General features: G+C 39.7%; 1 protein-coding gene across 2 annotated transcripts in view; it reads right to left on the bottom strand.

The window, feature by feature from the left end:
* The window catches only part of RABGAP1 (RAB GTPase activating protein 1), a 74,319-nt gene that overhangs the window by 7,565 nt on the left and 51,291 nt on the right, over nucleotides 1-15,463 (bottom strand). For both annotated transcript variants that reach the window (XM_037400411.1, XM_037400412.1), the window contains 8 exons: nucleotides 11,425-11,538; nucleotides 10,390-10,464; nucleotides 8,389-8,514; nucleotides 7,673-7,816; nucleotides 5,967-6,008; nucleotides 5,484-5,612; nucleotides 1,150-1,242; nucleotides 25-135 (listed from right to left, as the gene is read on the bottom strand). In XM_037400411.1, coding sequence (XP_037256308.1) covers nucleotides 25-135; nucleotides 1,150-1,242; nucleotides 5,484-5,612; nucleotides 5,967-6,008; nucleotides 7,673-7,816; nucleotides 8,389-8,514; nucleotides 10,390-10,464; nucleotides 11,425-11,538 — 834 coding nt within the window. The remainder of the gene's footprint in view (nucleotides 1-24; nucleotides 136-1,149; nucleotides 1,243-5,483; nucleotides 5,613-5,966; nucleotides 6,009-7,672; nucleotides 7,817-8,388; nucleotides 8,515-10,389; nucleotides 10,465-11,424; nucleotides 11,539-15,463) is intronic.

The following is a 15,463-nucleotide window of genomic DNA, read 5'->3' as shown; positions in this document are numbered from 1 at the left end:
AGACAGAATAAGGACATCTCTTACATTGTCTAAGTCTTTTCGCAGAGCGATCTTGCTAGTCACCAGTTCATGTGCAAGGTCATCATTTTCTTGCTCAAGCCTCATGTTTGCTTCTTGTAGGCGCCGGTTCTCACGCTGTGGGAAACAAAGTAACAGAAATCAAGAGAAAGGCCTTCCCAGGTGGCTGTCTATAAAACACAATGCTTACTGTGCCTAAGCACAAATGCCAACCTTTAGATCTTAAGTACGCAAAGACAACTTTAGCAGCATGAAATTCAGTGAGGACCAAACTAGCTAGCCATATTGTAAATTTAAAATAAAGGAAATAAAATAGCCTTGAGAAGAAACCACGTATTAATAACTCTGCTCAGCTATTACTTGTTAAGCTACAGAAATGTTTTTGAAGACTGCAGTAGTAGGGTTATCATCCTGCCATCAATACCTTGCCAGGAGGTACCTACAAGTACTGATTTTCTTGGTTGAAAACAGAATTTGCATGCTGGAAACAGGTGAGAGAGGAGGATCCTGGGAAAACCACTCTATTTTCTCCCTCCTGTTACAACTCTTGGTACACAGACAGATACTAAAGGAAGTTTACAAGTTTACATAGAACTCTTCAGATTAAAATATATAAATTTATGTCTGTATGTCTGTTATTTTGTTATGCATATGCATACCTAATTATACACATAAAGTTTAGTCCTATATTTTATAAACATTTTATTAAATAATTTATATACTTACTGTAACATACATAATTTGAAATCAGGGGGCAAAATGAAGGCAGGATTATAATCAATGGAAGGCAGAGTTCTAATCAGATAGGCATTTTCTTTCTGCTCATGGCTTTTGGTGCAACAGCATGTTACACAAGTGCTAGAAACAGTCCCTAGTGAAACAGTTGTATAAGCCCAAATATAAATTCATACTGTTCCCTTTTTCATTGTGAAGTTGGGCTCACAACGACCCATCCTGATTAACTTTGCCAATATACAGAGATTCATTTCATGTTCACGCAGCCAATTCCCCTGTTGTATCCAAATTGGTCACAAACAAAAGCAGCTCAAAGAAAAAGGAGTCAAAGTTGGAACTTCATGCAGGTACCGCATTGTACCAGCATTCAATCAGGCTGGAATAGGTAAGCGTTACCTCAAATCTTTCTATAGGATCCTCCTGTTGAGCCTGCTGCTCTCTCATGGTATGATATTCCTTTTCATATTTCTTCAGCTTCTTCTGGCTAATCTAAATTAAAGCAGCCTATTAGTTCCTGCCCAGAACATCAATAAAAGAACACAATTCACAAAGGGTTATGGTACAAGCTTTAGGCAGCTCCTGCCTTCTACAAAACACAGCTAGTATCTTCACTCAATTTTGAGTATCAAACCCTTAGAGACTGTCAAAACTTCTGTGACAGAAGCATCCTTTCCTCTTACCCTTTTTTGGAATGTAGGAAAGGTTTTGGAAGGTGCCCACAGGAGCATCCTACCTGAGTCTGCCTTGGTGCTGCGCAGCTATTTGATGCTCCAAATACTACGCTGGCTTAGCATTAAGATTGCCTTGAAACCCACAAGATGTGTTTGATTTTTGAACTAGCATTCTGCTGAGGCTTCTTCAGATACTTTTTAAGCTGTAACATTTATCATCGTGCAGAACTATTTGGTTTACTTTACATGAGACTGCAAATGCTGAAAGGGCAAGTAGAGACTCAGCTGACATTTCTGCTAGTGTCACTCAAGCTCAGTAGAAAACAGTCCAGTCCCAGAGTTGCCTAGGTGTCTCAGCAAGCAGCAACAACTCAGAAGCACATATGCACTGTCCCCTGCTGCTCCAGGATCCAGAAGGCTAGAGTGACAGACACACGGCACTAGGAGAGTGACTCTCTCAGGGTCCCCATTTCCCCTTCTGTGAGAAGGGAGAGAAAGGTGGTGTTGGATTCAGTATTTTGTGCACAGTGTTCAAGTCCTACAGGGACAGAAAACACACCAGAGAACCTGTAACAGATCCTGACCAACATCTTCCCTGGTGTCACCTGTCAGCTCCGCCACATGCTGCAATGGTTTAGCAACACAGGCCATGCCAAGACCACCGTCAGCGTTTCGCATGCAAGTCAGTATGCATCTAAGTTAAACCTCTAGTATTGAAAGCTGGTGCTGAGCCTTTATTATTTCACTAAACCAAATAATTTTAAAAGATATGGCTATGTTTTCCTCTTTTAAAAAGCCCTGTCTCAAAAACATGTTAAACAAATTTTGCATGCGTAAATGACAGGCAGAATGAAAAACATGTTTAGTTTCTCTTATCTGTGGTTTTATCATTAACAACCTTACTTGAACTGACTGTCAAAACCTGGTAGCCAGGCTCCCTCTAGTGAGGGTTGTACAGAAACATTCCACCATGCTCAAGCTGACATTTTCTGGAGATGCCAGCCCATTCATCTGGAGTCAGTCCAGCCACATCACAACTCCAGAAGTTATTCTTACCGAGCACTCCAGACAAACACCCAGAGTATTAACCCTTTGCTGACAACTTGAGTAGATTATTTCACTGCTCTGTCCCTGCTCAAACACTGCCCAAACTACTGGATTTCATACACCAAATCTCAAGCTACGTAGAGGTTAGATCTTGAGAAGTGGAGCAGCCTGCCATGTGAGTGGAAAGGCGGACAGGCACAACAACCTGCTTTCATCTTCTACCTTCCCAAGTGCATTACACCAGTTTTGCCTTGAGATACCAATAATGAGGTGATCCTGAGAAGATGTGCCACTGCCACTGATCCTGGACACTGGAGCCCTAGAGGGAGCTGTGCCCTGGTGAAGGCAGCAAGGCCCCTGGGTTTGCATGGTGGTAGAAAGCAGACATGAACACTGAGGCCTCACCACAGCTTTTCAGGGGCATGGGAAGCAGCAGCAACTCTGTTAACATTTGACAGCAACATTGACCAGTGACTAAGAATCTAGTGTTGTCTCAAACTGATTATTTACTGACCTCCTTTCCAGCAAGAATGCAGTTGTAATCACAATGCCTCCGTCAGGCTACTTCTCCTTCCTTTAAATGATTTATTTTGACATCAGGCCCTTTTCTGCTCAAAACCACTTCCAGATACAGAGCCAGAGATTTCTACTGACAGCAAAGGACTTGTATTTTAGGTCAAAGAGAACAATTATGTGCAGCACTTCCATCAGGTGCAACACACACAGATGCAACACAGAAGGGTTCAGCATCTGTGCAGAACCCAGCAGTGCAGTCTGTACTTTCTCCATAACCTCCCACTTAATCCCCCCAAAAACACACAGCACTCAAGGAAGCAGCGGACAACCTTGCTGTGTACCGCTCGTAGAAGGCTGTTTGCTTTTAACTACTTCACACAGCATCGGGAATGCAGGGAATTTTGGCAGAGTGGGAAGAGGAACAAGTTGTTATTTGGAAACATGAAAGGCAAAAAATGTGCTCATTACACGTGATCTTAACCAGATGCACGTGCAATATCTAATCTGTGGCTAATGTTAAACAATTGGAGAGCTAAAGTAACTTTATTCTTGATTATTCCATAATTGCTACACTAGTTTCATATATGATATGCTCAAACTCTGTGCAGAATACTGTTACATGTGCTGCTGCTACACCAGGAGTACAAGATGCCTTGAACATTAACGTACAGGGACATTGTTACGCACTGATGCTACAAAGAATTCCTCTAGTGAATTTTAAGGAAAAAGGATACTTTGAACCTATCCAGTGTATTTGACTAAAAATTAATCTACATGAAACTGTAAAGAATCATTGCTTCCTTAAAACACACAAAATACCTTATCAAAGTTCCATTTTAGAACTCAATTGTTACATCAATAACTTCCTCACTCTAACTTTTTTGTTGGAAATTTCACTTGTTACAATATTTACTGATTAGAAAAGCAGTTGACTTTCGGCTGTGAGGTAATGCAATATTTGCTATAGGTAACTGAAGTCTTAATGTCAAAGGGTAGAACTTTTATTTCATACAGTTGTGTTTAAGAAATAGGGCTCAGTGGGCATCAGAAATCTAAAAAAACCCCACCACAATTAAGCAAAATAAAACCCCTCCTCCACTATTGACCTCAGTAGTTCAGACACATGGGAGAGCTCACAGAGCACTCTGAATAAGTTCTGTTAAGAAAACAGGAATTACTGAGATTAATTCTTTTATGAGACAGCATCTCTCCAGCCTATAGTACACAGCAAACCCTAGTTTCTATGTTTCTATTCTGTTCAAAGAAGCTCCTATAAGGACTAGAGATGACATTTTACTGTGATACACATTTTCCTTTATGTGTCAGAAGTCTAATTATCATCAGTATTTCCTAAACATTGACTGTATGAATAGTTAATCAATTATTTTTGGGAGAAGTCAAACAGCTGTGGTGACCATGTTAAAAGACAATCCAGATTAGCTCGCTAGCCTCAAAGCACCATCGCAGAAAGCAGTAGGTACTTAAAAAAGATTCACGTTCAGAAACATCTGCACGCCAAACACCTTACGGTATGTCTGAGCCCTACTTCCAACCACAGAGTCTTAGCACTTGTTCCCAGCACCCCAATGAAACGCCAGGAGGGAAGCCAATACTGTGAACCTCCCACATGGGCTTCTCATGAAAAACAATGCTCTTTCACACTATTAAAAAACCTCAGCTAACTGTGGCAGCTCTAAACAACATACAACTCGGCCAGCACTTTGTTTGATTTCATATAAAGTAGACCCTCTTTAGACCACAAAGATCATAACAGATTAACCTATTATTGTCAGCTACCTGGAGTACAGGTGAAACAGTCTTGAGCAGGAAATGAACTTAAAACGCGTTTTATAAGTGGCACACAGCCCTCACCATAAAACTATGACAAATCAAAACCTCACACAGGGAACACAGAAACCTCAAGGTCATTTCCCTAGTTTGACTTCTAAGAAATTTTAAATGCCATATCATATTCCTTCATGTCCCTAGAAGATCTATAAATCTATCAATGCATTTTTAATGAGCTCCCTATTGCAGTACATAAACATTACATGCACCCACAATTAAAAATAGCCATTTTCTCTCTGAAAGATTATATTCTATCTCTGTATTACTTACTCTGTCTTAAATGAACCCCCCCACACACTGCCACTCAATGATACCACCCTGTTTGCAGCTACTATTGGAGAAAGGTTTCATCAAAGAACTGCAGAGATGTCTGTAATTATTTTATATTAGCGCCATTAGTCATTTCAGGGTTTTTTTTGAAGTAGTCTGATTTTTAGTAACACTGAATACTGCTTTCTGAAAGCCACTGTTTCTGAGTTCCCCAAGCAGGCCCATATCACTCGGAGAATCTTGGGGCTTCACTGTATTTCACAGTAAAGCATCTGCAATGTGTTTGCAGTTCGACAAGCAAGTTGCAAAGTTACGTATGGAGCCAGAAATTGCACCCATTTAAAGATACGCTTGCAGTTGCTATCACCACATCTTTACCTTCATATTACATGCCAATTCCATCAGCTTTTTTGCATTTTCTTCTGAACGGTATCTCTTGGGCAGCTGTACCCGGAAGAATTTTAAAGCCCCTTCAAAGTCAGTCAGTAACAAATCATCCTTGGTAGTCTAGAAACAAGGAAAAAAACCAAAACCCAAATCCAGTAGCTGCAAAGCAGATTTTGTACAATTACTGAATTCCCAGAGACAGTAAAGCAACAACGGTTTTGTAAAGCTCCAAGAACATAACTACTTTTTAACCTTCTGCAAATTGTGTTTGTTTCTATTTCTGTAACCTTCTACTTTCCCGCCACTCCACCCCCAAAAGCACTGTGCTGCCCAAGGGCATGCCAGACAACAGCACATGGCATGCAGGAAGTTGTTAGCTTTTCAAAAAAAGCACATTATTTTTGCAATGGGCATCTTAATTATTTATATGGTGCATGATGATGCATAAAGCACAACGTGACATTGCATACTCACTTTTAATAATCCCAGTGCAACGTTAAAGATAACACTTATTCCCTGGAGAGAAAAATAACGACAAAATGAATTCATTTCTCAGTATTTACAAGCCTGGGTATTAATGTATTTAGTGGGGTTTTGTGGTTTGTCTAGTTTCTGTGAAAAGGAGAACCACGATACAAGTGGAACCAAGTAATGTTACCAAAAGTAATGTAACTTTTGTTGTATGTATATAACCAAAGTAAAGTAACCAAAAAAATGTAACAAGGTGATATATTAAATCAAAGGCCCAGAGAACTACTTTGCAAACAGCTAGGAAGTATCTTTACTGAATAGCCTTATAAACGGCAAACCAGTATTTCAACACAGGTTTTACTGCCTACTCAGTAGTTTGAAACTCTAAAATGACAATGGCACTGTTGTGTACTTTATTTTTTTAATGACTAGTTGGTCAGCTCAAGATAATTTAATTTACATACAGCAACTCCTGAAAACACTGGATTCAAATGCAGCAATATATACATCGGTATATTAAGTTCTGGTATTAGAAAACGGTGATAATTTGTGTAATGAAAAAGAAAGTGACTCACTTTAGGACAGAGTCCCACATCATCTGTTTGATGCATAACTAAGAAATGTTTTATTTATATTGTCCAATTAAATATAAACACTATCTACAGTCAGCAGTAGCATACGCCTTCTTAAGGGGTATCTTTGATAATTGACGTGTTGTTCATCTTATTTCAAGATTCTGTCTTTCCTTTTTCCCCTAAATTATTCTTTTACTATTACTTTAAAATTATTTAAAAACCCTTAAAACTTCACTATGAACACATTTACTATTTATGAATTGAAAATCTGTTTCTAAACAAACAGAACCGATTTTCTCAAGACCATCTGTTGCTTTCTATTACATTGGCACATGGACAAAGCAAGCAGCAGAGAGATACACAGAAAGGGTAAAAACATTGACCAGGAGAGGTTTGTGAATGCTGAAACTCTTCAGTAAAGGAAATGCAGACAAGCTGCCACTTCACAGTAACAACTGCAGACCCAATGAAGAATGGACATGTAACGTGAACCAGTGAGTAAAAAAGCAAATCATTAACTCAAGGATGCTTCAATATAAAATGTCATTTGTTCACTTATGTTAATAAGCTCTGACTCAAATATGCTACTCACCAGCATACCACCACATATACTGTTCCGAACGTGATTACATACAAAATCTCAACGTAAAGAATTTTGCTCTCTAAATATATGCTGTGAAGTACAAAAAGACTTCAAGGTTCCAGCAGGAAGAGCTCCAAGCTTGTCAGATTACCAGCATGAGAGTTAGCTGGGCAATTTTATATGCTATGGCCTCCATGCAATAATATTATAGAAAAAAAAATAGTTACCATTGTGTATAATATAATTTAACAACAGAGGAATCCAGGTATTTGTAAATTAACTCTCATCCCAAGAGCACTGTACAGAATCTCACATAGATTCAACAGTGTTACAAGAAATAGATTATAATCTTTTACATAGCTACTGACTACTAATTAGGATCTTTAAAATGCTGAGAACTCTCTTTCATCACAGAAACATAACACTTATATATAAAAATAATTATCACATGCTTAGCTCTGAAAGAACAGATAGTAACAAGGACATGAATCAAGATAGTGAGAAACTGTCTAAAGTTGATAGCAGTACAAGTCTCCAATTATAACACATACCTCACACAGGAGTAAGTCAATAATATGGAAGACCATGTAGAGAGGGAATTTTGCAGTGAACAGGGTAAGGAACCACTGGGAAGCATACATGTGCGCTTCAAGGCTAATGTCCAGAAAGTGGTTATACAGATCAGGAATGTATTCCTAATAATAAAAAAACCCACATAAATACTGAAAGTTAATTTATACTATTTTAGAACTGTAGCTGAAATCCCAAAGTAACAGAAGTAGGGCAGAGTGACAATCCGTGCAGCAAGGCAGGCTTCTGTATCCGCCCATGCCTGACGAGAGCTGCCTGACACGCTGCAGAACCTTCCAAGGATGCCGATGGCTGGCCCTGGTGCGGATGCTCCGAAGGACACTGTATTGCATGCACAGTAAGTCCGATCTCCGAGCCCTCAGCTTAGCAGGAAATCCAGCCAGTGGACGTGCTGGCAGTGCAAAGCTGCTGTGCAGCATGCCTGCCGCAAGTGCAGTGCCCAGAGCCACCCCCACCGCCCAGACCCCCCTGCTGTCACACCTACTGCACACTGCCAGTGGCACCAGGCTGCTCCAGGCAACACCCTCTATGCTTAAAAACCCTCCAGCATGGATAGTCCTCACTCTTACTAAGACCCTTACTACAAGGTCACAAACACTATTTACATGTAAGATAAATCACTGGTTTCGAATCGTGGGCTCTGACCCATTCAGTTCACGCAAGTGTGAACACCCACCTGCATGAGGTGCTCCAGCTGATAGAACTTGCAGTGCAAATCTTCAAAGTTTTGTTTGAAAAGTTCCCTGAGTCCATAATCAAACATGATTTTGACCAGAACACTGAAAGCTTGCTCCTCAGGCATCTGGGAGAGAGGGAAATGTATTTATCATGGAGCATTTAAATCTTTCATATTGGTTCCATTTGCCCTTACCCCTCTTCTCCTCCCTCCTACAAAAAGGCTAAACTGTCACTACTTTTTAATCTGGCCCCATCCAGTTTAAAAGTGAACAAGTATATTAACACACAAAATGAGGTCTAGTGTTGCCAACGGCATTTCCTTCTTATTCTGTGGAATACACCACCTCTCACTCACTCAACTAAAATACATCTTTCAGACATCAAGACCAAAGCAGTTTCTTGGTGCCTTTGTTCCAAATCACCACATCAGAATCAGAACCTTTCAGATGTTGAACAGCCTAACCCTTTGTAACCTACGTAATGACGACAGAAACAGTACGACTAAAGGATGTTAAACAGGATTTCCCCCTTATTCTTAATGATACATTTATCTTTTTAAATGACTATTACAACTGAGGTTTGTTTATTAGATGGCATGAATAAGAGAGACCAGTAACGGCTAAAAAAAGTTCCAAGTATCACAGCTCAGCATTGGTTTGGGAAGGTTCAATATCCCTTTCCTGCCAACAACTGAAGACACACTCCTCTAAGCTCATCAGTGTTTTGACAATTCTCCCTGACATCAAACTCAGTTTTCTTATTTCCATAGTAAAGTCTGACTTCAGGTCCACCACTTGTTCCTGTAAAGGACAGAACACCCAACCCGAAGTGTACCATCATCAGTCAGCAGATGGAGTTTGTTAAAACTGAAAACTTTGCTGAGACGTTCCAAACGGGTAGTGAAGGGCTCACAGAAACTTACATTTCCTTTCCTACAACACTTCTTTCTAATATTTATTTTCCCTAGCAGCCACACTCCACAGGCTGACTTCAAAGAGATTCAAATAAAAAGAAACTTCTTTGAATTTTAGCCTTTTAAAATGCATACATTATTCCCAGAAGCAACAGTTATTGTTAAAGAAAAAACTCTACAATAACACATGGTTCATTCTTGACGGTGAGACTCTCTAATGCAATGGAGATTTTAAAAAAGAAGATATGACAATGAAAAAAGCTTAAAAAAAAGCATGTATGTTTCAGTAAAAGTGTTCAGTTCTCCTAGCAGAAAAATTCACCCTTTTTGATTTGATTTAGTGTACTATTAAAGAATTAATTGCTCATCAAGTAAATATTTCGAATTACATTTACAAAGAACTAAAAGGTTTTATTACTAATAATGTGGCTTTTGTCTCAAAAGAATGGAGTTTACAATCTCTTCTATATCCTCCACTGACTTTACAACACTATGGAAAATCTTCCACCGAAGACCAGACTTCCTCTGCCACTGAGAACTGTGGAGAAGCCTTCACGCTTGGCTTCCCGCTAGCAACAATCACTAAAAAGCAGCTGGGGAAAAGGAATATCAAACCGCTATCGGGCTCAGGAACTCTGCTCCATTTCAACTACCCATGCTTGCAATAGAAACACAGATAAAAAGCAGACATTACTTTTAAAAAAGAACGGTCTATAAGTAATTTGTACCGATTTCTAATCCTCTCACATTTCCCAAGTGTGAGTGAATCTAAAACTTTTCCTTCTGATACACAGTGACCATAAATATCTCTAGCTTCTGAACATGCAAGCAATTAAAGGATATTACTTTGACGAGATCACTTCTACCAACAACAATTAAGTTTAAAAAAGCATAACTCAGTATCTTTAAAAAAATATACCACATTAAGTTTTAAACAATGTACTCTGCCTAAAAATCCCATTATTACTGACAAACGTGTAAGCGGATACATTGCCTGTAACCCCACCAGCTGAGCAGTTACCAGCCTGTGGGAGCACCATTTATTCTTAAGCTTAAAACAAATGAGGGGCAAAGCCCACCACTTACATGCAGCAGCAGCACAGCAGCCAGAAACGACTGGCCTTGGCAGTAACCAATCTCTTCATCATAGACAGAGTAGGCCTGAAAAAAAGAATCAAGACTTTACAGCGTATCTGTCTCAAGCTGCAAACACCAAGAACAAGAGACACTGCACAGAACAGCTCCATAACATTTTCACGGGGTGCATCAGCCGCCATTCTAACGCAGGGATAACCTGTATGAAAATCAACCTGTAACATGCAGTGGCGGTTACGGTGATGCACCAAGGCTGCTGCAGCCTGTTGAACCACTTACCCGAGTGCATTTCTCTCTGAACAGGTGCTACAGGGACATTAGGAAGAGGGAGAAACAGTAGGAACACAGAAGAAAGTGCTGGAAATTTAAAACGTTCCAGCTGAGATAACCAAATACGACCACACTGTCCATTTTTGCTAATTTCTTCCCTTTAATAAGCAACTTCAGTGCATGCCTATGGTTTTATAACATTTATGGGAGGTACATTGTCATCTCCCATTTTAAAGACAACTATATATGACAACAGCAGCTTATGGCATACATTACACATAAAGGGCACACCCCAACACCAGAACATTTATTTTTCAAGAAGCAACATCAGCATGATTTCCTGCACTTTCTCTCACTTTGCCAGCACAACTTAGCCGATACTGACAACCAGGGAGCATGCTGCAGTCAAAGGTGAGCTGCTTTTGATCAGTACGGAATTATTAGCCCTCATCTCCATCACAGCACATCATCTGTCCAGCTTGATCCAGGCTGACATGTCTGGAATCACACGGTCTCTGCACCACACCTTTGTGTTCAGGAATCCAGAAGGGCTTGTTACTTTAGGTCTCCTTTCTGAAGGGCACCATAACCAGCTAAACACCTACGATGAAGAACCAGACCTAGTCTAGCGCCAGAGTCTGTCTCCATGATACAGTTAAGGGTAAGACATACACATTCTTCACAGGTAACAGTTACATCTGTTAATGATGTGAAATACAAGTTACCAAAACCAGTCAAGAAGAATTTAAAGAATACCTTGCATATTTTGTACAGGGAGTCCTGGCCATCTCCCCCAGTATCTTTAAAATAATCGTGAGCAGGGAATGTTCGATTGATATCTCGGGTGATAGCACTGTCTTGTGGAGACTCCTGTTAGGGAAAAAATAAAAATGTAAATTAAAACACATCAAAAGATTATAAATTACAATATGCTAGGACTGAGTTAGGAGATTGGTGTTGTGTTTTGTGCACTGTTCTAAATTTAACAAGACAGCGTCTATTCAACCCGAACAGGCTGCCTTCGGGCTGGCAGCTCCAGATCACAATCTTCATAGATTTGGTTACCTAAGCACATCTGGGAATAGTCAGTGAGCAGCAGAAAAAGCACACACAAAGAAGTGTTCCAGGACATTGCAATGCAGATAGCAGCCTTCCCTCGGAGACTCTGAACGCCAATACTGCCCAGGCACATTTCTTTTACCTCACAACTGCAGTGAGTAACAGTCAACTACAAGTAGCCACATGCTGCTGTCCACAACTCTGGCCCTTCGGTTCAGCTAGAGACACCACTCTTCATCCCCTCCACAGAATCAGACAACAGAAAAGAAGAAAACTGAGTAAGAGCCCAAGAAAGACACTACTGTACAGTAAAAAAGGTATACAGTACAGGGACAGTCGCTTGTATGAGCTGGGCATTTCAGCATGAGGGCAGTGGAACTTTGTTCTCTGCTCTCACGCAATTGGGTTCCAGCTGCCTCACACATCTGGGAAGCTGAACAACAAAGAGCAGACAATTAAGAAAAGCAGTAAATGTGATCAATGGACTGAAAAGACCGATTGGAAGAAACACTGAGAAAATCTGCATTGCGGGCAAGTCCTACATAAAAGGCAGTGAAAACTCCTGGTAGAGATGAAAGGAATTGATAAAGCATAACAATTAAATATAGTAAAAAATAAAAGGGAACCTTCGGACCTTTTCTTCCAAACTTTTAACTGAGGGATTTAAACACCAAACGATGCCCATGAAATTAATTGGCAATACTGATCTCAAACAGCCCACCCTACCAGGAACTGTGAGCATTGCTGAGGGTGGCTTAGAAGAAATCCTAGTCCAACCTTGGAGAAGTATCCAGGAAAAAAGTTTCCAGAATACACAAGGAAGAGGTTTGTCAGGCACGCCACAAGAAACCATAAGCATTTATGAACAATGTCCAGCTTAACCTAATTTGCCCTCTACCACAGAGTCACATTCCAAATGGGAAAACAAGCAAGTTCCATTCCCACACTGAGCTCTTCTCAGGTCTCTGACAATATTAGACATGACACCGAATGAGACATAATCACAGAATTGTTTAGGTTGGATGTTCTGATCCAGCTCATTCAGTTCAGTTTGAAACTATTTCTAGTGTAGCAATTTAAACCAGAGCTCAGTGCATTGCAAGGAAAAGTATCCTTTGAAAATAGAAAAAACTACACCACCACCACCATTAACAAATGAATTAAATTGCTTATTTAGGAAGCCAATGGAAACAGCTCATACACATCATACATCCTTCTTCAATAACAGCAAACAGTAAGAAATATGTATTTTAAAAACACACACCAGATACTGACACAAATGAAAAAATTACTAACGAGGCACACAGAAAATAGCTGCTTAAAGATTTGACACAGTCCCCAAAAACTTAACTTTACAAGGAGCATTTATGCAAATTGGAAGATTAAGCAGCTTATTCTGTGTGGATGGAAATGGGATGCTGAAGGGGGCTGTAAAGCCGCCATCATCGCAGGTGCTCAGCACTCAACCCAATGTGGGCAATCAGATCTGGTAAGACCTGCTCTGAGCAAAGGGCTGGACTAGATGGCCTCCAGAAGCCCTTCTCAACCCACGCTGTTCTATGATTAGCATACAACAGAAACTGGTCATTCAAGTTGTCTTTAAAACACTTAATTTACCCAGCACATGATAGGCAATTTTAGTATGTCTTGAATCTGAAATTGTGCTTATCACATTGAATTAAAAAAAAAATATCTGAACTGACCTCTCAATTTCAGAACTATTTCTACAATTTTATGCCATAGTTTTTGATTTCTGATTAATCAGATTTCAGATTTTGTCTGAATGTTTCATCATCATGTCTTGTACCTTTTGAGGCAGTCATGACCCAGCTGTTATCTAGCTGATTACTGTGACCACTGCTACTACCCAAATTGCTAAAACAAAACAGAAACAAAAGCTCTCTGTGTGTAGATATTTCTTCTTGCCTATGACAGGCCCTTCTTGCCACTATTTAAAAGAAGACTTTCCTGGGCAGCTAATGAGAGCAAGAGCTCCTTGGTAAGCGGGAATCATCTGAAAAGATGCCACAATAATCATTAAGCAACCATTGCTAGTGAAAGGGTCAAAGGTTCCCTCCTTAGGTGGCTTCCCTGGCAATGACTGAGCACACAAACAAAAAAGCCAGTCTTCTTCACGGGTGAGATTACCATGTAACAGTGGCCAGGTTAACACTGCAAACATACAAGATGCTCTGTGGAAGCAAAACAGAAGAGATTTTTTTATTTTTTAAAAAAGTTTTACTATATCCAAGTAACCCATGTTTCTGTTAGACAAACGGAAAAAAGGGTTAGAAGTAAACCAGAAGTAAACAGAAGTAAAAAAGTACATGACGTGATCAGTGTGATCATTAAATACAGCTTTCAGTTCATCTTTTTCTTCACAAAACAATTTTGCAAACAAGAACAAAATCACCACAGCGTGCTTGATTTTCTCTTTGGGTTTTAATCCAAGGTTAATGCTCCTCTCTGTGGCTCAATGCAGACATTTCATTAGGAAAGCATTACACTGCTATTAGAATCAAGTTACTGGATTGCTTTGGAAATGATAACAAAAGTACTGTTCAGCATTTCAATTTGACAATAATTAACACGCCAGAGAGATCCGTCTCATTATAAGGAAATCAGAAACAAACAAAAATCCAACGTTAAATAAATTTCAGATAAATATAAGCCTTTTAAGTCAACAAAAACAGGTAACAATAGTGGCTGGCTGTTAGCTTCAGCTAGTTTGGCAAGTAGAGATAGACAATGCTCAGAAACAATTCTGAAAACTTTAAAGCATGTGAATACAGTCTTAGTGATACCTTTTCATTTTCTTAAAAGTTTGCAAGACTGAATTACAGTGAAGCACTCTGCAGGAGCACAGGTACTGCTGACTGTAACAGCAATCTGTGGTACCAAACAAGCGGGTTCCCCGAGCATCACCTGTGTTCTGTTGCAATGGCAAAATAATCTTAAATCCACTTGCCTTTTAATCCACTTATTTAATAGCAGAGACCAAAGCACCTGGCTGGAAACTCTTAAGATAGGCTTCTCAAACAAATCATTCATTATGGCTAATGAGAACTAATTAGTGGTCTCTCTCTGGCTTTGCGTGACTTGTTCAGCACTTGACTCCTATGTTTCAGTACAATTCTTCAAGTAATCTCTAATGCTAGTTCCTGCAGCTGAAACATAGCTTGGGGAGAGAAAAATTAACGGAAATGATAAGGTTTAAAAAATGTTTTTCAAACCATGGCTTTGAAATCTCCCCATTAGTACAAACTGCTGCAATCCAAGCATTGTGTAACCTTTTCTTTACTCCTATTTTTATACCTTGCTGTGAGAATTGGCTCAATGGGCAATTTCTCATGCTTTCAGGGGACTGGGAACTGAAGGAAACCCTTCTGAACCCACACCCTTCACAAACTGGGATTGAAAAATAGAAAGCTAAGAATCACAGGAAGAAAAAGAAAGTAATAAAGAAAACAGAATGGAAAACAGGCATGAGAACTGAGGCAAGTGTAGCAAAGATTAAAATTCTCACAACAGTTCTCTGCTCCAAAAGAAAGTGGGAAAATGTAGATGCTCAGACTAAGAACATACCCTTTTTCTCCCCCTCTTTTAAGCACTTTAAAAATATTAGGGGAGTTATACTGAAACCTTCCTCTCCATCGATTTAAAAAGAAACTACATGAGTAATTATGGAAACCAGAATGCAGTCCAGCAGATCAAAGCTCACCCACTGTATCAGCCT

Source organism: Falco rusticolus, chromosome 9, assembly GCF_015220075.1.
Source record: "Falco rusticolus isolate bFalRus1 chromosome 9, bFalRus1.pri, whole genome shotgun sequence".
Taxonomy (NCBI): Eukaryota; Metazoa; Chordata; class Aves; order Falconiformes; family Falconidae; genus Falco; species Falco rusticolus.
The sequence above is the reverse complement of the archived record's forward strand: the minus strand, read 5'-3'. Positions and strand labels throughout refer to the sequence as shown.